This window comes from Danio rerio, chromosome 1 (genome assembly GCF_052040795.2).
Source record: "Danio rerio strain M-AB ecotype USA chromosome 1, GRCz13ab, whole genome shotgun sequence".
In the NCBI taxonomy this organism is placed as follows: domain Eukaryota; kingdom Metazoa; phylum Chordata; class Actinopteri; order Cypriniformes; family Danionidae; genus Danio; species Danio rerio.
The window spans coordinates 35,275,769-35,301,174 of record NC_141021.1 but is presented as its reverse complement, the minus strand read 5'-3'; the positions used below and the strand labels follow the sequence as shown (position 1 = coordinate 35,301,174).

The following is a 25,406-nucleotide window of genomic DNA, read 5'->3' as shown; positions in this document are numbered from 1 at the left end:
GGTGATCACTGACAGAAGGATCACTGAACTCCTGCATGGCTCAATGTCCATTATAAAACACTCACAGGACTTTAATTTGAACAACTATGCAAGTATGTTAAATGTGAGTGAGACTTACATAATAATTGAAAGTGCAAAGCATGTATGAGTTGGTTATTGTTATATTTATATTTACATTGTGACGGCTCGCTTTAAGCAATGAAAATATGTAGTCCCAGTTGCCATGTAGTGATGGATGCTTTGAGCTGCCATTAAATTTGTTTTTAATAGTGCAATGAGGCTTTGTTGCACCAATTCTCAAATCATTAATCACAGAATGTAGGAAATTCCATTCTTTGGTCTTTTTTATTAAAACATATTAACAATTCAATCAATTGTGTTAAACTAAATTATTTAAGCCAATTTAAAGCTCTCTTGCAGCATCATTAGCTATGTTTATGTGCACAAATTCAAATTAACTTTATGCGCAAAACTGGAATATCGCATAAAAGACAGGTGAATAAAGCAGTGTTTACATCCAACGAGGAAAAGCAAAAAAAATAGTGACTTAATGATTAACTGGTGCTAAATATCAACAGTAAAAATGTATTTCTTGCATAAGGAGAGGCTGCATGAATCGTTTCTTCATTTAATAAATGACTTGTGTCTCACAAGGCTATCCTGACACGCAGTGAACCCACGATGGCGTTTGAAGAAGTGAGACACAGAGAGCAGATGCTCTTGATCCTGGAGGTATTTACTAATATAATAAAACTAATACTGAAACTGTAGATAACGTTTTAGAATGACCAAAACAACATTTCAAATGTTTTACAATGTGCTCAGCCTGCTGGTTTGTCCATTCACACACACATTATTATTATCACATGATCTCTTATAACAAAATTACATTTTTTTATGCGCATGCTGCAATTTGTTTGGTAAAAGTGCTTCCATCGTAGTTTATGCACACCTTTTCTTACCGGATAAGTTTATCCTACTCCATTATGTGCATTTGTTTTTTATGCACACTTTTAAAATGTATGCACATCTTGGCATTTCCATAAACGAGATATGCAAAATGCACATGACAATAGGTGCATGGAAACGTAGTTACTGAGACCCTTTGTGTTATAGAGCATGATGTCTCACCTCACAGTTTTATAACAAACCAAATTTCATAACTGACACACTTGAATAAAAACAAAAATAAATAAATAAATACATAAAAATACACTGCTGCTCTGAATTTGAACAGTAGTTTGGTATAGCTTTCCTTGCTACTAAAAGAACATAGTAATAAAGGTTTTAACCGGAAAGCCAATTTAGCACTCCTACACATTATTCAGTCTGGGAGTAGCAGACAACCTAGCTGGGCATAAAAGGTTTCTAAATATGGAGATGAGGTGGTAAAAACCAGGCCTGCATTTTTTCTTTGAGTGCATTAGCACTGTCAAGATTCGTTTCTGAAGCAATAGCTTCATTCCCTACAGATTTTAGTCAATATTTTTTTTGTTAAAAAAACTAGTCTCACTTGTCATCTTTTGTCATAAGGCTTTATCCACAGCTTTGCAGAGAACATATATTTTGATTTGGTATTACAGATAAACTGATCTTAGTGTGTGCATGTGTGTGTGTGTGTGCATTTGTGTGTGTGTGTGTGTGTGTACTGTTTATGGTGGTTTACGAGGGCAGATATTTGCATAGTGACATGAGTATGACCTAGGAATTATAATGCTTTGGAGGTTTATAAGGACACATCCTGTGTCCTTGTGAATTAAAAAGCTTAAAAATCATACTTAATCTTTTGACGTGTGTGAGGAAATGCAGTGGTTTTGATGATCTTTGTTGCCACTAATTAAGGACTTATGTGGAAAAAACTGCCAAACTGTGAAAAAAAAAAAAAAAAAAAAATTGGAAGGCAGGGTTTGAAACATTTCTGTGGTGGAGAAACCATTTATGCCACCTTGACATGACTGTATCCATCTAGTACACGGTGCCCCTAAAAACATGCCAAAATGCCCATATGGTTAATACAACCCTGGCAAGTCGGTAGCTGTGTAGAACGTGTGTCTGACAGAGGAGTGTGGCACCCTGTGCTTCTCTAGAAATAGCGCAGCTCCTCTACCATGATCTATTTATGACTCGAGCATAATACTCAGTCAGTGTGCCATATATATATATATATATATATATATATATATATATATATATATATATATATATATATATATATATATATATATATATATATATATATATATATATATATATATATATATATATATATATATATATATATATGGCGAGGCAGTGGCGCAGTAGGTAGTGCTGAAGGTCACACACAAGAAGGTCGCTGGGTCGCTGATTCGAACCTCGGCTCAGTTGCCGTTTCTGTGTGGAGTTTGCACGTTCTCCCTGCCTTTACGTGGTTTTCCTCCGGGTGCTCCGGTTTCCCCCACAGTCCACAGACATGTGGTACAGGTGAATTGGGTAGGCTAAATTGTCTGTAGTATATGAGTATGTGTGTGAATGTGTGTGTAAAATGTTCCCCAGAGATGGGTTGCGGCTGGAAGGGCATACGCTTCGTAAAAGCTTGCTGGATAAGTTGGTGGTTCATTCCACTGTGGCGACCCCATATTAAAAAAGGGACTAAGCCGACAAGAAAATGAATGAATGAATATATATATCAACAGTTATATATAATAGATACAACAGTTCTGTCTGGTTTTCGAATCTGATTGGCTGATAGCCGTGATATATATATATATATATATATATATATATATATATATATATATATATATATATATATATATATATATATCACGGCTATCAGCCAATCAGATTCAAGATCCAGACAGAACTGTTGCATATATATATATATATATATATATATATATATATATATATATATATATATATATATATATATACATACAAATATACAACAGTTCTGTCTGGATCTCGAATCTGATTGGCTGATAGCTGTGATATATTTAAGTAATATCAGCACCAGTACAGCCTCTTTACCCTATGTGTATTACTCCCCCCACATACAGCCAGCAACAAGCAGACACCACAGTTTGACAAATATTACTGCTGTTACACAACAAAATATACTTTTGAGGCTTTTTTAGATGAGAATGTAGTTGTTTAGATTGCAACTATGCAGTTTATTTGCAAGAATAGTGCCTATTTTAAAATATTTACAATTTCTGAGAGACAGCTCGTCGGCGACAGTTGACATTTTCTATCCACAAGATGGTGCTAAAACTGCATAATAAGCCCTTACGCTTAGAAGATAAAACAATCTGATTTCTAACTATAGCAGATCAAATCAATATTAAACTGGTAAGCTCACCTGCCAAAACTTCATGGGTTTTTCATGGGAGTATACCGTATTTCATACAAGTCTGCCGCAAACATCCAGTTTTTATTTCCCTCTAAAAAAACTCTCGTAATTTAACCCACCCCCCTCTTTGGTAAAGTCTGTAAACTAAACACCCCCAGGTTTCCAACTTTGGTACAGTACTCAATCGAAGCGGCCACCCAAAACCCGCTGCATCCTGTCCTCAACCTCACCCCCAAAACCCCCGAACCCCAACCCCCCCATATATATAGTTGATTTGGGAGCTAGGTCTATTCTATGTTTAGCGCTGTTTTATAACGGACCAAAACCAAATCAGAAGTTGTGGGAGGAGGAGGAGGAAGAGGAGAAGAAGGAAAAGAACAATGTTGTTTACATTATGTTTTGTATTTTTGGAGCAATTTGAGGTCATTCATTAATTTAATTATTCATTCATTCATTTATTCATACATTCATTCATTTATTCATTCATTCATTCATTCATTCATTCATTCATTCATTCATTCATTCATTCATTCATTCATTCATTCCTTCATGTTTATTTTTTTTTTGTTTAAATAAAACTATGGCCATGATACCATGTGCTGTTTGAGACATAAGCCCATACCATCAGGGAAGCAAAGTCTTTGTAATACCGAAATCAAATGAAAGCTCTTTATTCATGCATTTACTGTATTATTTACTGTGGTTTGCGAAGGCATATTTTTGAAAGTGAGTTTATATTTTTCCTTTCCACAAATACCATTCTCAAAAAGGCTTCAGCTCAAATCAACAATCTAATCTAGCTACAAGCAAACATGAGAGAGAATTTCTTTTGTTTGCATTAACCTCTGGTAATGCCTGTATATGAATGTGAGCAATAACAATACTAACGGCTCATTCAGAGAATTCAGACCTGGGAAAAGCAAGCACTGCTTAAAGCTATTTACCTACCAGGGCAATATGCAGTTCCTCAATTTCTGTATTTCAGATAAGAGCAGCACTTCGCTAGTGGTACAGAGCACAGCATATGTCCCATTACATCCACTTTGCTTTTATCATTTATATAATCATGTGGCTAGGTGCATTCTAAGGGCTAAAATATGTGTGCACAAAAACTAATAGACAAAATAACTAAACACAAGTGGGGATGAAAAGGGAACTGCAGTCATATATTGTGTTTTACAATAGTGGCCAAAGCATTATAATCAGAAGGGACATGTGTGTAATATTTGTTTTATTGACTGTATTAGTTTGAATAAAAGTTTTAAAGGCTTGTTATGTCGGGAAGACGAAAACAGTAAAATGAATTATAAATAGATGAATAGATACATACATGTGTATATTAATTAGCCATTTAAAATATATATATTCAATATTTAATTAACATAAATTTTCAGCTACAAAGGCAAAGTCAAACTCAGAGCACAGTTTATTATGGAATGTGTTTTTTTTTTTTTTTTTTTTTTTTTTTTTGCAAGTTGCATACAACAAATGTAATGCTACCTACTGTAGACACAGGACAAACGCAAGGGATAGGCACAAAACCAGATCATTTGTTGACAACAGTAGAGATGGAGAGCAGAGCAGGTAAGTGTTATGAAGAGTTTGTTTTCTTATCTTAGTGAGAGTCTTTTGTAGAATAAGGAGAGGGGATTGCAGAAGTAGCTTGAAGCCAAAGCAGTCAGAAGGCAGATGCTGTGTCTCAGTCAGAACCCTAGTTCCAGAGGTTGTTCATCAGTGGGTCATGTGCATAAATTCAGGCACTGGTAGGGACAGTGATGGACTTGCTTCCCTATGGTACACACTGAGTGTGACATGAGAATGTCCTCATTGTATATCATCAAAACAACAGTCAAACTAATATATCCTAATATTAATTTTGAAGACGTTTTTAAAAGTACATTATAACTATATAATTTGATTGTTTTAAATAACATCAACAATTCAACCATTAAACAATTATAAATATTTGCTAGCTTTTTTTTTTTTTTTTATCCTATCTACTGTACAGTAGTTACGTTTTTTTTCTGTCAAAAATTAATAGCTAACAGAGAGTTTTTTGGAAAACAAGTTCTTTTTTATTATTTGATGATTTAGGTCACATGATTCATATTTCACTCTTCTAAACTTTGTTAATGTCAAAAGTTTGATGCTTATCGATGTGCCTTAATTTTAAGAAGATTGTGGAATGTTTCAGGGCGCAAATGTTTCACTGCATTGGAGGAATTTTGCAATTGAGACAGCACTTAATATTAATGGCTGATATGCAAATTAATCATTCTTTTTAATCACATCTTCTAAGTAAATTGGTTGAACCAGTTCACCAAATCAAACTGAATTATTTGAAATTATTTGTGTATCCACTATGCACTTATCCACAAATGACTTACTTTATCACATGCCTGATACCCCATCAGACTCGAAATAAAACAATTTCCAGAGTTATTCAGTTACAAAAATAGTACACAGATCAAATTTGAGAACCGGTGAACTGATAATACTGCACTTGTGTGATTCAGCAGGTGGTGAACCAAAAACTGCATGCGGTGACTAAAGGCTGATTTATACTTCTGCATCAAGTGATTGGCGTGACACTTCCAAAACACTAGCTGGCAGTAGTTTTTATTTATTTATTTATTTATTTTATTTATTTTTTTATTTTTTTTTTTCCTGAGTCATGTTTCTTCATGAGTGTTCTGTTTTTCTGAAAGCTTCAAGTTACAATGGCCAAGAGAGCTTAACATGCTGCAATTAAGAAAGCACATGCAATTACAAAAAACACCAGCAAATTAATAAATGATCTTCATCAATTTGACAGCACACCTGTTGCAAATTCTCACAACACAACAAATTAAAGAAGCGCGCAGCAATTTGGTTACAACACAAATAATTGAAGAAACGTGCCACAGTTTGGTCAAAACACAAACAATTAAAGAAACGAGCTGCAATTTGATCAATTGATGAAGATCATTACTTTATTTGCTGGTATTTTTTGTAATTGCATGTACTTTCTTAAATTGCAGCTCTCAAATTGTTAAGCTCTCTCGGCCACAGTAGCCGCGTTTCCACTATCGCGCCTAAAGCGAGCGAGCCAGGGCGAGCCAAGGCCAGTGGCGTTTCCACTGTCACTTCCGGGGCCTAATCGGGCCAAAGCGGGGCTTTCTCGGGGCCAACGGCCAGCCTTTTTCGGCCCGCCGAATACCTTGGGCCAAGGAGGGCCAGCCGGGGCCTCGGGGCGGAGTGAAAGGAGAGGCGGGCACAGTTTTTCGATCGCACTCGAGTACATGCGCCAAACAAATAAATAAATAAGGGAAAGAAAACATCTGGAACAAATTATAGGCTGGGGTATTTTTTGCATATGATCGCCCTTAAGTTTCTCTTTAAAATGTAAGGCTGTTACATAAAATGATCTTTCTTTGCTGCATCTTTGATGTTTCAGTAACGCATAATAATCTTTACACCATATTAAAGACACAGCAGACAGTAAAGGTTTTCAAGAGGTTTTGTCAAGTTTAATACTGTGTGTGTTTTTGTGCGTTTAGATGCCTGTGTATGTGTGTGAGACGAAAAAAGCGCTCCATTCATAGCTCTGTTGATGCCGCGAGCAGCTTTTTTCTTTTCTTTTTATTGTTTTAATTTATTTTGGAGATAATACACTATATGAATACAACAGTAGGACATTAAACTTTACAAATTTCATGTCCACTTTTGTAGGCTCAAAACAATAGTGTCATATCTAGTTAAAATAGCCCTATATTGAAATAATTTAAAGAATTACAAATATTAGATAGGCCTATAATAAAATCACATTAAATAAATAAACCAATATAAAACTAACTAAAGCTATAGCTATAACAATTAGGTACTATATCAAACTGTTTCAAATTTATATTAAACTTTCATTTTTCAAAAGCCTCTTTGAAAAAAAAGATTTTAGATATTTTCTAAAAAAATAAAAATAAATAAACACCGGAAAATGTTTTAAATATTATTTATAAAGTATTTGGATACGATGAAATTAATCAAATCATGCAAACAGAGCATTTGGTGGTGGCAAGACCACTGGATTTCGATGCCAGTCGGTCGGCGAGTAAATGAATATGATGAATGAAAACACACAGGCATGTGCGTATAGACATGCGTTGTACTGCTGTACAGTAACAGGTCATTTGTTTGTTTTGGTTGTCCTAATTTTAATAGTTTCGTGATGATGTGATGGTGTGCTTTATCTGCATGATTCTCGCTGAAGTGGGCGGTTTGAGTGACGTTCGATCCGGGGGATGTTCTGGGGGCGGGGTTTGCGTGACGCGCTGCGAGCTACTAGCCCCACAGTGGAAACGCGACATGATTTCGGCCTCACTGCTCAACCTCCCGGGCGATTGGCCCGGCCTGGCCCGATATAAGCCCTGGCTCGCACTGGCCTGATAGTGGAAATGCGGCTAGTGACAAGTGGCTAAAACACACTCATTCAGAGGTGGGAACAGGTAGACGTCCAACAACTTTAAACATAAGGTAAACACAAAACAAAAGTTTCCATCTGGAGCTCCGTCACGGGACTCTTCACTTTACAGGACTCGACACTTGCTCCACCACTACCAAACCGACCAATCACAGAGCTTGCGCTATGTGACATTACGATGTGTAGTTACATTTTTTAAAAGGTGTGCGTCAGCATCGGCCTCAGCCACAACGAGGGCTATCCAACCCTACAAAGGGTGCACTGGACCATACATGGGCGCTTAACGCAGAAGTAAAAATCAGCCTTGACACAGCAGCACAGTACCATCTGAACAAACCATGGTAAACCAAGGGTGTCAATGAGCGCATCTGGTAAAACATACGTTTCTTTCATAACAGAAAATCATAATACAATTTAAATTCTAAGTAAATTCTTGATTGAGTGGCAAAACTTGTGTATGAAACTTCTTAGATTATGGTGGTGTTAACTGACTGATTATGCTGACTATATATTTTTAATATGTTGACTGAGTCCAAACATTTTCATTACAGCATTGTAGATGACATCATTACCATGTTGAGTTAAAGCACCGGTGATCCTTTTTTTAACCAGTTTACTGAAACAATCTGTGTGAAAGATGTGTTTTGTGGGAAAATCTCTTAAAATCATTGTGCATCAAAGTGCACTAACTACTGAACAAGGGTGCTGATTGAGACAACCCTTAAACCCATGCCAGAGCCATGCGCATTCACACTCAGGAACAACAAGAAAAAGAGAAAAGTTCAGATGTGAACGTTAAAGCAGATGGTGAGTGTAGGGGAAATTATCTCTTATTTACTGTGTGTAATTAGTGTGCTCACAGGTAATGAAGATTAGAATGCAGCTAAAGGTAATTGGGATTGATGAATTCAAAGGTGGGGTGTGTGGCTGGTGATAGGTCACTGTTAACAAAACTCATATAAAATAAATTAAAACTGCAATAAAATTAGATCTTGATCCTACTTTTTAGATAGATACTGTAAACGTATACCTACGGCAGAATCACAGCCATTCTGATATTCACTTATATATTGCTTATGTTATTTAATTATTGCCTGAAGCATACAGTCATCACATGTTTATATTAAAATTGTTCACACTGTAGGCAATCGCACTTTCTTTTGAACACCAAAGCCTTTTTTCAATGGTTAAATCCACCGTATCCTTAGACAGCATCAACGATCGCTATGCTTCATTTCAGTTAGTGAGTATACTTCTGTAATGCTTGAAATCCATATTGATTTTCACTTTCATTAACAGATTTGACTCTCCCAGCTAGAATTTGGCAACCGTTGTGATTCCATGATGCAGAAATGCATTTACTTAAAGATCCATTTAATGGTGTGTGCAAAATATAAAGGGGTATAGTCATTTCTCCACATTTTCTTTTACGCTTCCTGGAACTAATATCTGAGCAGAACCATTATCGCCGTTTGTAATGTAATGCACAATATTGACAATATTTCATTGCTTGTAAAGCTAACTGGTGTGTTACAAGGAAACAGTAAACAACTGATTGCACAAGCATTCAAGCAGGAATTGGCACATAAAGAATCTTTTACATCACCTCATTCAATTCATAGCTCAATGAGGTGATATTAGTATAGTGAGGAATTAATCGTATTGCTCCATTAAAATACACAGTGGAAGTGTTCTGTCTGCAGAGAAAAAAAAAAAAAAAAACCTCTATACAACATAATGGGATTTTACTTTAACCCCTGAAATATTGGCTCCACTGTTTGAGCATAGATTTAAAAATAAAATGTTTAATTTAAATTATTATACATCTTCAATGTTCCTGTAATATAAGCTTGTTTATCATTTGTTCATTAATCAGACCACACTTGTCTGATTGCAGCTAAACTGTTAAAAAAGTTAAATAAAACAAAAGTGATGAACGTTTATGCTTATGAAAATGTTCAATCAACACATGTATATTTTATTATAATTTAGAAAACATGCATTTTGGGAAACTTGTTTTACAGCAAATACAAAATTGACAGGACAACACAGCAATATATTTTAAAATATATATATATATTTCAAATTTGAAGTTAATAAAAAAAAATATATATATATATATATATATATATATATATATATATATATATATATATATATATATATATATATATATATATATATTTACATAACATGAGGACATTAAATTCTAAAGTAGTTTGGCCAGTTTGGTGTTATTAAATTTAAATTCAACGATTAAAATTTATTAATGTTTATGGTGAGAAACCAATATGTGTTATAGTTGGCATTGTATCACAAAGTATTTTAGTTTTTTTTTCATACTATTTATACATTTTCAGGCCATTTTGTTTTCAAAAAAAATATAGAATGGATTTTATATTTTTTTGTAGCTACTAACAGTGTTTTGTGATTTAACATGTTGATTGCTGTAGTTAAGGAATGCTTTATAACTCCGATAAACATCTTTTTCTCAATTTAATAAATAAATAAATGTTGACCTTATTCAGTTGAAGTCTGTGAAATGAAATGAATTTAAATTAATAGCCCCCCTGAATTATTAGCCCCCCTGTTTATTTTTCCCCCATTTCTGTTTAACAGAGAGAAGATTTTTTCAACACATTTCTAAACATAATAGTTCTAATAATTAATTTCTAATAACTGATTTTTTTTTTTATCTTTGCCATGATGACAGTAAATAATATTTTACTAGATATTTTTCAAGACACTTCTATACAGCTTAAAATATTACCAGACCTTCAGTGAAAATTTCCTTGCTCTGTTAAACATTATTTGGAAAATATAAAAAAAAAAAAAGAATACTAAATTTAAAGGGGGGCTTATGATTCTGACTTTAACTGTATATTAAAAAGTCAGTTATGAAATGCTTAAACATGTATGCAAATTGTCCCACGGGTTGTTGGCTGAGAGTAAATAAGTTTCAATCCATGGGTCTCAAAGTCAATTCCTGGAGGGCCACAGCTCTGCACAGTTTTGTTCCAACCATAATTAAAGAGCCCATATTATGGGTTTTTGAAAATTCCCCTCCATGTAGTGTGTAACACAGCTCTAAGTGAAGTGAAGTATCCAGCTAAGGCTTAAATCTGTAAGAATACAGTGTTTAAAACTGTTGATTCATCTATAAAAGAGTCGACTCATAGTGCTTCAAACGAGTCGCCTTGATACCGACTCATTAGGTGTTTCGCCATGACGTACGAACGAAACCAAGTTATTCACGTGCACGCGCAAACCCGGGAGATTTCAAACCTGAGGCCCCGCCCTCTGACGCAGAAACCCAGACACACACACACACCCACAAACACACGCACACCCACAAACACACGCACACAAACATGCCGGTCGATTGAAGTAACACTGCAGATGGACATTATATTGAGTCTCTACCCAAAGATGAAACATCAGCATTATAACCAAGCAGTTGGAAACTTCTGGAAGCTACATGCTACAAAGAATACTTCATCTGAGTTTGTTAAAGGAAGGATCAGTAAAGAGTAACTGATGGACGTCAGGATGGGTTTCTTCCATTTCTCAAGTGTAAGTACGTGCGGTTAAAGTTGTTGCCTCGTTTACTCTAGCTTGCAAATGTATTTAGTTGTGATTTGTTACTTGTAACCGCGTGTACTGTATCAGGTTAACTGGATATATTATCTTATCGCGTGCAAAGTCACGTTAAAAACGCGACGCGTGCTGTTTGTTTATGGAGCTCCGTGCTAGAGTTCTGCTCCCGCGATTTATTCGGAAATTTATTCCCGCGCCGCAGAAATCTGGCGCGGGGACAGCCGCGGGAATAAATTTCCGAATAAATCGCGGGAGCGGTCGGTAACGGGTTTAATTTGGGACGGGAGCGGGCTGTCTAGCAATATCACGGATATTGCTATGCGAATTAGAAAGAGAGAGTCTGCGTGGTGCTTGTGTTTGTGTTAGTGCGCACGCGCGCGTATGAGAGAAAGCGAGAGAGAGAGAGAGCGAACGAACGAACGAGCTTTGGACAGCTTGGCTGTCTGGACTGTATACTGGGCGATTTTTGGTTGTGTTCTCCGCTCTAGCGGGACCGGGCGCGGCGGGCAGAAAACGGAGCGGGTTCTCAGGCTAAAACCTGGCGGGTGCGGGCGGAAGCGGGAGCGTTGTCATCCGGAGGTGTGTGTGTGTTTTTGTGTGTGTGTGGTATGGCGAGTACACGACTGTCTCCTTCGTTCGGTTATCCGTGGCACTATCCACTCGCCATAGTGTGGCAGCTAAAATCCACGTCTACACTATCGAGCGTGTATGAACTGTGATTACTTTTTAAATTGCTGATTAGCTATTGGCCATTTCCCTCTCTGACTGAAGGCAGTCGACCAATCGCGACAGACTGTCATCGGTCCAATCAGCGCAGATTAGCTCCGCGCTAAGGAGGGGTTTGGGAACAAATGAATCACTGGACGGTTCATACAGGAGTCGCTGGGATAATTAGCTAAAAATAAATGCAGATTATAAGACCATGAAAGTGTTTTTTGACCTTGCATGCATATTAGACTGTTGTTGGAGACCCTTACAACCAGGATATGACCCTATTTCATGTATAATATGGGCTCTTTAAACAATTGATCCAACTAATCAAAGTTTTCAAGACAATCAGAGACTTAAGCAGGTGTGAGTTAAAGGTGGTTGGAGCTTAAATCTGCAGAGCTGCAGCCCTCCAGGAATCGAGTTTGAGACGTATGTTTTAATCTATTACTCTTGCTACATAACAAAAACAGTGGTAACCTATGTATGCTGGTGTCTTAGAACTTGCCAATGAAATATAGTTTGTCATGATTAGATCAATATTTAATTGTAAATGTAAGTGTCTTGTTGGTGGGGTGATGACAGTAAATGGGTTAATAATTATTATAATATAGTTATCCACTCATTTATTCATTCATTCAATAGATGCATATTAAATGCTGATTTGAGCCTGCCAAGGTTGGTTTGGCTTTGACTTTATTTTTGTCAAACACTTTTTTTTATCGGTTCAGAATTACTTACAAACTTAAATTCAGTTTATTAATTTAAGAGATAATTTTCTTTTTTACAATAGGCAATTTATCACAAAGGGGAGAAATAACCAGGGAGCTAGAACAGAGAAGGATTAATTAAAATTAAATGTGAGGGGTATGAATGTATGTATGTAGATAGATTCAGATGGGTACATGAGCTCACAGGGAAGAGATGAACAGATTTTGCATTTCAGATCGGATAGCAGTGAAGTTCATTCCACAAGCAAGGAACAGAGAACAAAAATGTACTGGAAAGTTCTGGATTATATGTCTCTCTGTGATGATGCCATGGGGTAACACTATACCTTGAGGTGAAATGACAAGGTTCAGCATCAGAAGATGTGCATCGCAAACCTGCATGAGTGTGCTGTCTTTGCAATTTACAAAGAAGCTTCAAAACAAAGTGTAACCTTGTATATTTTCCCTTTCTAGTGTTGGCTAGTTGTTGTGTTCCTTGGGTGCTGGGTAAGTGGATGGGTTAATCTCAATGACTGTTGAATCAATGCACCCCTCCCCCACTGTAATTACTCTGGGTGTTGAATTAGGGTTGTCAGATAAGTAGGTTATAAGGCTATAAAGAGTCAGTTAATGCAAGGCAAAGGCTTAAGGTTTACAGTTTTTCAGCTAAATAGCAACTCCACAAAAGTTGAATAGTAGAATGAAAAATACATTATGCATATTAACTATAACTCTAAATATGGTACATCTAGAACTGAGGTTTTGTGAACACAGAGGTTTATGCTGTGGTATACAGCATACTGTAACATCATGTAACAAATAAATAAATAAATAAAGAAAGAAAGAAAGAAAGAAAGAAAGAAAGAAAGAAAGAAAGAAAGAAAGAAAGAGGCAAACATTTACATCCCTGTATTTAGTAATATACATTTTTTTTTATCAACATGGAGTTTGCTATGTTGTTTAATATTTTATTTTGATGGAATATGATGAAATATGCATGCACTATGATTGCTATTTTAAAGGAGACAATTTATTTGTAAAACAAAATGTTTGTTGAATAGGTCTAAATATTGGTTTTGTATTTTAATATGAATGAAAAAAATTATAAAATATTTAATATAGAACTGTAATGATATAAAGTAAAAAGGCAATTCTGTAGTACTTTATGCACAACTTTACAAGATGTAAGATAATAATAATAATAATAATAATAATAATAATAATAATAATAATAATAATAGTATTATTCATAATAATAATAATAATAATAATAATAATAATAATAATAATAATAATAACTATTATTATTATTATTATTATTATTATTATTATTATTATTATTATATAAATGAAATACACACGAGGCAGGTCTTTGCTGATACATAATAAAATGCATGTGTATATGATATCTGACAAATAAAATCCACAGATATAAAGCTGGAAAAGATGTCCGCTTTACATCCAGAGCACCAGTGCATAGAGTATTAATATTCCTAAGTGATAGCATTAATGGCCCATGTCTGGCTCTCCAGTCTGAGCACCCAAGCTTGACAGCCTTTCCAACAAAGGAAGGCTACAAATGAGACATTATGTTCAGTGCATCTCCCTCCACGTTATTTATTTTCCTTTCTTTTTTTTTCTTCTTCTTCTTTTTTCTAGAAACACTCACAGAGGCTGATATCACCACTGGAGTGTTTACCAGAGGCTGGAGTGACTCTCCTGCAAAGCGAGCATTCTCCAAGTGCTGCTGAAATTGCTTTCGTTTTTCCTCCTCTGTTTTAAAGTACTCGCGCTGAGAGAAACACTTAGCCAGCGGAGGGAGAGCAGCCTGACGTGAGCTACTGATGAGCCTGCCAATCTATCGCCTGACGCACAGATATCAGCTGGAGTGGTGCCACACAGCAAAGCCTTTTCTGCCTATAAATGCTGAATGGGGCGCTGGAAGTATGAGGGAGACACAGTCACTTATATTTGAAGGAGTTTAAGAGAGATTTGGAGTGTAGTATAGGGGTGGGCAATGGGGAGCCAGAGAGAACCCCATAACTCAAAAGGTGATAGCTAAGAAATGGATTTGATCCCAGAAATATTTTTACTTCACAACTTTATTATCAGTACTGTTATTCATTTATTAATTATTTATTTATTTTTATATATATATATATATATATATATATATATATATATATATATATATATATATATATATATATATATATATATATATATATTTATGATATGAAACACTTTATTTTGAAGGTTCCTATTGCACATTTTTTGACTAAAAGTTGCATTGCAACTACATGCCAATTGATACTCATTTGAGTATTACTAGACTGTCTGCTTAATATCTACTGATACTGCTCTTTTAACTGGTTTAACTGACTATAAGAAAATTTGCAAATGCATGTCAACTTACACTAACCCTTACCCCAATTTAACATTCTACTTATAATCTATTGAGAATTAGTTGGCATGTAGATGCAATGTAACTTAAATTCAACAAAATGCGTTAAAGGGAGCATCAAAATAAAGTGATAACCTTGTTTTAACTTCATTACATTTGTGATTTTGAACCACATAGTCATTCATAAGGGTCAATTTTGAACATTGAGATTTATACACCAACTACTAGCTGAACAGATATAATCGTGTATTATATGTTAGATTAGTACAATATTTGGAAGAAATGCAACTGTTTAAATATCTGAAATCTGGGAGATCAAAAAAATAATAATAAAAAATCTTCTTTAAAGTTGAATAAATTAGTTCTTCCAACCATTATCTCACTTGATCAAACAGGCTTTGATCAGGTTTAATCAATCAAACAATAAGCAAATCAAGTATGTTTGGCTCAGACTTATGTAAAATTGGAAAGGAGGACTTTTCTTTTTTTTGCAGTATATGTTAGCAGGATGTCTTTTACTTAAATGCTTTATTTGTGTACTTAGTCCACCACTGGATACCATTAAGTGTAAGATCTGAGTGATAGTGTGATAGAGTCTTCAAATAACGATATGCGAGGAGACAGCAAAGGCCACTGAAGGTTGTTTAACTATGACTCATTTAGGACGAGTTCCCTAAATAGAAAGTGATGTTCCACATTGTGTAGTCTGAATCAGTTAACAACAACCATTCTTTATACATTCAAAAACTTAATTTGAAGAAATAAGAAAGGACATAGATTACATGCTAAATGTTAATTAAAGCTAATTGAGTTCAGTTTAAAGCTGCGGTCACACTGCACTTTTCACTCCATAGACTTCTATTCATATGCAAGTGAATGCAACAGACCAGAAACGCAAATTCGTGTTACAAGTTTTGCAGTTTGCAGCATTGCAAAGTTCAAGCTTGGTGAACTCTGATCTACGAAATCACATCACATGACAGCATGAGACCAATCAAAGATCAAAACCTGACCTCTCTGAACCAAAATACAAATATAGACCAATCACTTGCCTTTTTCTATTTGTTATCATCTTGCTTAATCCCATCCCTTTTCACAGCACTGCATGACAGAATTTTGGATGCTCAAACTCTAGTGTGACCGTGGCATATTATGTCAATCCAAAATGACATGGTTTGTGTGAATTTGTTTGAAACCGACGAATGGTAAAGAAAAGAATATGCCACAACCACAAAACCACAAACTGTTTACAAAAATCTCATTAATGAATCTTGATCAGTGTTAAAGGGTCCCTATTATGGGCCCCTATTTTGAAAATGACCTTCCATTCAATGTGTAACAGCTCTAAGTTAAGTGAAATATGCAGCTTGAATCTGAAAGTGTACCGTGTTTAAAACTATTGATTTGTCTATAAAAGAGTTGACTCATAGTGGTTCGAATTAAATCTTTAGTCGTGTTGGGGTGACGTCGATATAAAACTCAAGCCCCGTCCTTTTGTTGCGCACACAGACCTGGGAAAATTTAACCCCCCCGGCACCGCCCATAAACACTGTTGAAAGAAAAAGAGGACGACAAACACTGTAGCAGACCTTGTTTAATTCAAGTTGCGAAGACGCTGTGCTCTAAAGTGTGAGGGAAAGTTAGTGTTATTTTCCCTATACACAAACATGTGTAGAGGCTGTGAAGAGTCAGTCGTTGAAGTTTATTTTTGGCAAAAATACTTTAGCATTCTAGCCCCAGCCTTGTGCTGTGTTCCTGCCATTTTTCTGACGAGTGCTTCAGCAATCTACATGCTTACAACGGGGGATTCATCTGCCGCTTGTTAAAGGAAGGATTAGAAAAGAGTATTGATGTATAGGACTTTGTCAGAGCTTGACGGGAACTTTACAGTACACATTTCATGGACCATTTTCTTCCACCGTTTCACAAGTGCAAATAAGTGCAATTAAAATGGTTGCCTCCTTGTTTTCTCTAGCTTGCAAATTATGTATTTAATTGTGCTTTGTTACTTGTAAAAACCACATTAAAAATGCAACCCGTGATGCTTTGTTTATGGATTTAAATGTGTTTGTAAGCTTACAATCCATTACTATGGCCACAGTCAGCTGTTCCTAAACAAAAGTTTTTAAACAGTTCAGTTTTTTTTTTCACTGTGTGGATTAATACTGAATGTGTGCCACTGAATTTACTTATGGTTAAGGATAGAACAATGTGCTGATGTTAAACTGCATTGCTTTATTGCACTTCTGCATTGGGCTCACACATACACTTTGCACTCTGTCTACTTCAAAATTGTAGATGAGCCATGGAGGACATTTATCTCTGCAATAGACTCGGTAATCAGACCAATCAGTGCAGATGAGCATCACACTAATAAATCGCTAAATGAATCATATGGGTAGTCATTGGGATAATTAGACAAAAACAACATATTATAAGACAATAAAAGTGATTTTTTTCAACATTGCATTCATATCAGCCTGTTGTTGGAGACCCCAAAACCAAAATATTACCTTTTTTAAATGCATTATAGGGGCTCTTTAATGTAATTCAAAAATTAAACAAAAATATTGAAATATATAACGTTATTTTATCACAAGTACATAACACAAATTATATGTATAACATGATCCAAATAACTGTAAGTAGGTATTTCATATGTTATGTATTTTTGAAGAAATTAAAACAAACAGACAAGCAACAGCAACAAAACAAGATTCCAAAAAAAAATACTATGTAGACTTATATATCTTATCTATCATATGTATATATAACTGATTAAGACCTTAGATTAGTTATCCAGTATTAAATTTTAATTTATAGTTCAAATAAAATGCTCTTACCCAGTTTTAGCGAAATTTGTCCAGTACGTCATCACCACCGCCGAAAGCATGACATCATTCTTGGAGAAATTACAATTAAAGAGATCAGTGGGGCCAAGCATGGGAATTCCAAACACATAAGGCACCTCGTCTCCGTGTGCTGAATCCGACCAGCTAGGTTTCATTTCACTCTGACAATGATGGTAAAAAGCATAAAAATATGTTGGAGATCCATATTGAGCATGAAGGTCTGCTGTAGCTACTGCTGGCGCCACCCATTGGTGATCAGTGAAAAGTGCAACTAGAGTCTTTCGCCTGGTCTCCGGGTTCTCCTTGTCAGCCCAGTCAGTATACATGAACTTGATGGTTTCTCGAAGCGTGTCCTTGCCCTCTGGATAACCATAAAGATGGTCCACAAAATCAGACACGGCGAAGTCAAAGTCATTTGCAGACACACCATCCTCACTGTCCACGATGCCATCCACAAACTTAAAACCCTCACCCTGGTTAACACCCAGCATGATGTCATAGTTGAGGAACTCCCCTTGCTCCATCAGAATTTGGGGGTCATCTGGGATGACGTCACCGTCAATTACTGGACCAAACGCAATGTGGTACTTGGCTTGTGTTATGTACTGTTCAATCAGCTCCTTGTAGTTCTTGTTCTGTAGACATTCCACCAGGTCTATGCTATCTAGCATATTACAGCCCACTTTCTCAGCTAGTATCCGGGTGTATTTGGCAGGCTGGTAGTTGACGGCCCAGCTAGACAGAGCAGTCCCACTCTGGATGATGGCTTTCTGAAACAAATCTGAAGATAAAACACATTGATAGAATCAATTAATATTAAATTGTTATTTCAGACAAACAAACATGAAATGAAACAAACACATATATAGCATTTAAACAGCTGAGATGCAAAAGCCTCTAAGGGGCGTTTCCACTGAGTGGTACAGAGTGGTACGGTTCGGTTTGGCCATTTCCACTGTCAAGAGGTACCTACAAGCGAACCATACCATACCACTTTTTGGGTACCCTTTGCAAAGGCTACCTAGCACAACTAAAGGGTACCAAAAGGCGGAGCTAGACGCCCAACTGAACGCTATTGGTTTACAGAAAAACATCATTCGCTCATGCAACAAGCCAGAATGAAAACAAAGAAACCACCATGTTTTACAGTAAATCCACAATCAAGACATTACAACATAATATTATATTCATATAATAACAAGCCATGGTCGACCTGGGGGGGGGGGGGGGGGGGGGGTATTCCAGAAAGCAGGTTATGTGACATACCCGGGTAAGTTTGAAAGTAAGTAGATAACCTCAGCTTTGATTCCAAAATCGGAGACAACTTCTGGGGTATTTAGGTAGCCATAGCAACTTACTATCTGAAGTTAGACTGCTCCGGAGCAGGTTATCTTCAGAGAGTAAGTTGCTATGTTCCAGAGTTTGTCTGTTTTAGAGAGTTTACTGAGCATTGCGGGCTCTTTTGATGTTAATATTTATGGACGTAAAAGCACAGATATACAAATTTTTTTTTCGTTGTGAGAGGGTTATAAGTGCATAGTTATTTTCATAACCAAATGTATATTTGAATGAACTTTGTCAGTTTTCAAAATAATCGTTAATGTATTTAACAAACCTTTTGAAATCAAACGTGACAAACCACGCGTCTGTGCTTACTATAGAAAACATTCAGTGCAGCTCTTTGTATTTGAGTCATCGAGTCAGCATGTAGGACCATCTGTACATTATCCGTGGCACTGAACTGTTTTATACACTTTTGTACAGTTCCTTGGTCATAAAGCACTGCATATAATTACACAGATTATTCAGAGTGCAGCAACAGCTTAGTGGACATTGCGCCATTAAAAAACAATGGTGCGCACAGCGAAGCGATTTCGAATCTCACAAAGAGATCTCGTTTTTTTTTTTCTCTCTCTCTTTCTGCACCCCTCACATTTTTCTGTTGCTTATATATAATATTATATGAAGTGGCAGCTTTGTCTTTTGTAGGAAAATATATCCATATTTTAGGATGTAGGACGTTGTTCATTTGTATACATCTATTCACGCACACATACTGATAATTTTTTTTTTTCAGGGTTTCCAAATGCTATTGTGTGTATTAATTGCAGCCGGTTTTAAAGCTCTATCAGTCACTAAAGGACACTGATAATATGAAATCTGTCCATAGTATAAATGTGCAGGTACAACTTAATTTTCTGTCCTTAATCTTTTGATGTTTCAACTATAAAACTCATTACTGCTTCCAATTACCAGCTCATAAGTGATGACCCCACCTCATCACTATGTTGAGGCAAAATGGCTAATTTTCAGGTAATAATGATTTAAGTGTGTAATACAAATAGTAAAAATAAAATAAAATAAAACATTGTTTAAAGCAAATTTGTATTATGCAATTGAATCATTACTGGGCACTACATTGTTACTTGGTGGAGGACAAAGGATACCATTTTCTGCCTTATATGATGACACCCTACCTGCAGCCTGACCCAGAGGGAAACCTCAGTGACCCAAGCAGACAAAAGAGATGGAAGAGTGCTAAGAAATATAATTTGTTAAAAAAAATCTTTAATTAAATAGTTTAGTCTGAAGCACTGTTCATTTCTTTATTTCCTGAAATAAAATTAATGATTTTTTTACCCTGCTTTGTACATGCACCTTTCAATGTGTGACATTTTTTTTATATACAATTCTCACCTTAAGGTGATGCTCATATGACTTCATTTATCTCTGAAGATGGACCTGATACAGCCTACTTTAGAAAAAATAAATAAATAAATATATATATATATATATATATATATATATATATATATATATATATATATATATATATATATATATATATATATATATATATATATATATATATATATATATATATATATATATATATTGTTTTGTGATACAATAGGGAACTTCAAATATGGAAAAGTGCAGACAAATTCTTACACTGTTTCCTAGTTGAGGCAGAAGGAACTTTGTCTGCATGCAAAACAAAAAGCATAAAAAGAACCTAAAGCTACCTGACAACAATCACTTACAACAGTGACAGATTGTGGGGTTTAAGTCAAATAACTCAACCACTGATGAGCCTTTATTAAAGGACAGAGCCGCTCCTCTAACTGGTGGAGACAGCAGTTAGACAGGGCTCATGAGCCTCTTTCTATAAGCTGCATGACAGAAAGAATATTCTAGAGTGTTTAATACAGCTCCAGTAATCAAATATTGCCTTTTAAGAGAATGTTTCTGTGTTATGACTTTGGACAGAGTTCTTCTAGCTCCAGAAGGATTACAATTTCTATAAGACTTCTATTCTAGTCAATACACATTTGTATTGTGGCCTTAAGAAATCAATGGCGGCAAAATAAAATGCATGAATGGTTACATAACACACTCAAAGGATGTTAAACAGAAATGTAATTTTTCATTACCATAAAAGAGAGGGTGGCATGTGTAATTTAATGAACTAAGAAATTTTCTTGTTATTTATTATTTTCTTTTCTTATCTATTTCTTAACCCAGCTTTCTGGAATACCCCCCTGAGCTCAAACAAACCTTGTCGTCGTCTTGAACAGCCACAAAGCCAAGAGGGAGAGCAGAATCTGCCCTGTGCATAGTTTTTTTTTTACAGGGCCGTCTAAAGTATGAGCGGTTTCACTTTTTCGCTTGCTCTTATCGCGTGTCTATAATTGAAATAATGAACTTCTTGAGCTGATGATAATAAATTGTATGTGATTATTGAAATTCTTCTGACATCCGATCTTGTCAGAAATGTACAAACACGAGACTTACAATAAAAAAAAAAATAAATAAAAAAATAAAAAAGAGGAAATTATTGTTTCAGCAACCTAAAATGGGAACAAACTGCCATATTTAAGTATTATCATCACCTATTATTATTATAGTATTATTACCTTGGAATAATGAAATTACTCTCTAACAGAGATTACATGAAGCGAAGATTAAAAACACAGATGAGAGATTTGCATTGATTGGGCTATATGTTGCGTGTTGTTTTTGAACCCAAATAAGGACTGTGTGTGTGACTGTGTTATTAGTAACATATTGGAGATTGTAAGGGTCTGTAAATTTCCATATATGTTGCATTTATTTATTTATTGTATATAACTGCTGACATTACAGTAGGCTATTTCATTGATCTGCAGTTATAATCAAAACATATTCATAAAAAGGTTAGTAATGAACATTTACCTACAAGTATTTATGTGTATAAAGCATCTGTTTTGTGAGAGGTGCTTCTCATATGATATGTGAACTACCCATACAGCTTTACTTGGACGTTTTCAAGCGAGAATGACGTTGAACGAAACTTTCTGTCGTACACCACGCCCACCAAAATGGTTTTTTTAGCAGTGGAAACGCAAGTCTGATAAAGGTCACCTGTACCGACCCGTACCATATCGTACTGTACCACACAGTGGAAACAGGAGTGTAAAAAGTGTACTGTCTTCTAAAAGATCTTGTGTGATTAATAATTTCCATTTTATGATGATAATTATCGCAATTTCATTTTCTTTAAAGTGAAATAACTGAACATAAACATTATAAAAAAAAAAAATATATATATATATATATATATATATATATATATATATATATATATATATATATATATATATATATATTAATTTTAGAAAAAAGAAGGATTTTAAATAATCAGAGAATAGCTTTTTTAATAAATATTACAAGTCTGCATTAGTCTAGTATTATTATTATTATTATTATTATTATAATAATAATAATTATTATTATTATTATTATTATTATTATTATTATTTTTATTATTTATTTATTCATTCATTCATTCATTCATTCATTCATTCATTCATTTATTTATTTATTTATTTTATTATTTATTTATTTATTTATTTATTTGTTTTTATTTTTTTTCGTCTTAGACCATTTATTAATCCAGGGTTGCACAGTAAACAGCCAACTTATCCAGCACATGTTTTACGCAACAGATGCCCTTCCAGCTGCAACCCATCTCTGGGAAACATCCACACACACTCATTCACACTCATACACTTCAGACAATTAAGCCTTCCTAATTCACCTTTACCGCATGTCTTTGGACTGTGGGGGAAACCGGAGCACCTGCAGGAAACCCATGCGAACACGGGAAGAACATGCAAACTTCACACAAAAACATCAACTGACCTAGCCGAGGCTTGAACCAGTGACCTTCTTGCTGTGAGGTGACAGCACTACCTACTGCGCCACCACGTTGCCCATTAATATTATTATTATTATTATTATTATTATTATTATTATTATTATTATTATTATTATTATTTAATACATTTCTTGCCCTCTCTCCCATAAATAAAGGAGTGTGTTCTACAGGTGGTTTGTCAAGCATGTGACTAGTGTGTTTCAAACAAAAAAATAATAAAAAATACATAAATAAATAAGACTTGACACTCAAGAACCAGTGGTTTGTTCTTCCCTATCAATCATGTAGACCTTCTGTTAACAATATTTGATGTGCTTAATTAAAGTGTACTGATCCATATTTGTATGTATGACGTGAATCATGGTTGGGCCAAGAATCATGGAAGCAGAGTGAGGCTGGCAGAGTGAATGCTAATGATTTATAACTATGTAACATACAGATCTCAAGTCCCAGAGAGGAGCTACATCTTTTTTTCTCCTATGCCCTGTGATGCTTTGCATGATTTTTATGAGTAACTCCTGTTAAACTGTACACAATCAATCAGTGAAGTGTTTTAGAAAACACTAATAGATGACTGCAATTAGATTCCTTATTTTTAAGTTCATCCATCACATGATAATGATTAATTAGAATTAACAAATTACTTTAGCTGACCCTGAATAACCCCTAAAGCAAGTATTTCTGCAGCAATATTATGAATATGCTTAATTGTACAGTGTACTTAATAAACACAAAGAGAATGTAATAAATAAATAAATGAAGAGTTCAGATGCAAAAACCTCTAAGTTCCATTTAAAATTTTCATCTATTATTATAAATTTTCTCAGACTTCAATATCTTGGTTTAGAAATTCACTTTTATTGAAAATAATAAGTTATTTCCATCACTTTCAACATGAAATAACTGAACATAAACAGGAGGCTTAGAAAATTGCTCATTGTAGAAGAAATTTACAAATAACACTTAAAGGTTTTTGTTTTAGGTTTTGTTTCAGTTCTTTTGAATTAAAGTGCAACCCATAATTTTAAACGCAGCAGACGACCTAAACATGCAACATTGAATATCATGAAAACATAATAAAACAAAACAGCAGCATAAATCTCCAGGCCTGGTCTTCTCTTGCCCTTCACTGTCATCACTCCTCCTTAATTCATTCCTCCACAGGGTTTGAAAAGGTGTGTCACACATGCACTCTCAATATCATTTACTCCTCTCCCCTGTCTGTCATCACCACCCTGCTTTACACCACGATGTGTGAATAAAACCAAAAATAAGCCCTTCATATGCAGTCTCAAAAAATCAAAAAGGATAAAAAATGTCACTGGGGCAATGTCAGCAGGTACACGTGTATATATTATTACTTTTTTGAATGGATTTCATCCCATTGACACCTTTATGAGACCTGTATGAATCAATTATGCCTCTCAATCACTATTGTATCGATTGGCCTTTTTTTTTTGTTTTTTTTTTCGTTCAGATTTTGCATGAATGGAACTTTAATGGAGGAAAAACACTCTCTTTGATTTCATTGTCAGTGTCCAGTTTTCATGAAACATCATGCATCTTTGCTTTAAATCAAAGTTTGTTATTCATTAGAGGCAGAATACAGTCAGTGTTATTTTAGTTTATTTTTTAATTTAATTTCATTTAATTTAATTTAATTTCATTTCATTTCATTTGATTTATGGAAGTAACAAGGCATCATGGTGGTGCAGTGGGTAGAATGATGGCCTCACAGCAAGAAGGTCGCTGGTTCGAGGCCCAGTTGGGTCAGTTAGCATTTCTGTGTGGAGTTTGCATGTTCTCCCCATGTTCATGTGGGTTTCCTCCGGGTGTTCCCGTGAATTAAATAAGATTAATTGTCCATAGTGTATGTGTGAAATGGGTGTGTAGGGGTGTTTCCCAGTGATGGGTTGTGGCTGAAAGGGTACTAAAACGCTGTGTAAAACATGTGCTGGATAAGTTGGCAGTTCCTTCCGGTGTGCCAACCCCTAATTAGGCCCGAAAAGAAAATGAATTAATTCATTAATTTGTTGTAATAATAAATAAAAACAACTCAAGGAGTCAGTGCGGCTAACAAAATGGGTGGAACTTATTTTGGTACAATAAGCTGTAAAGATTTTATCAAAGAGTATAGATAGCGCA

General features: G+C 35.1%; 1 protein-coding gene and 1 long non-coding RNA gene across 5 annotated transcripts in view; one reads left to right on the top strand and one right to left on the bottom strand.

Moving 5' to 3' along the window:
- Positions 1 to 25,406, bottom strand: part of nlgn4xa (neuroligin 4 X-linked a) — a 188,390-nt gene that overhangs the window by 5,881 nt on the left and 157,103 nt on the right. For all 4 annotated transcript variants that reach the window (XM_087236005.1, XM_087236006.1, XM_087236007.1 and 1 more), the window contains 1 exon segment: positions 18,053 to 18,842. In XM_087236005.1, the coding sequence (XP_087092131.1) occupies positions 18,053 to 18,842 (790 nt within the window).
- Positions 5,856 to 9,514, top strand: LOC147846898 (uncharacterized). Its single transcript, XR_015476680.1, has 2 exons — positions 5,856 to 6,384; positions 7,775 to 9,514. It is a non-coding gene; the product is annotated as an uncharacterized LOC147846898 (long non-coding RNA).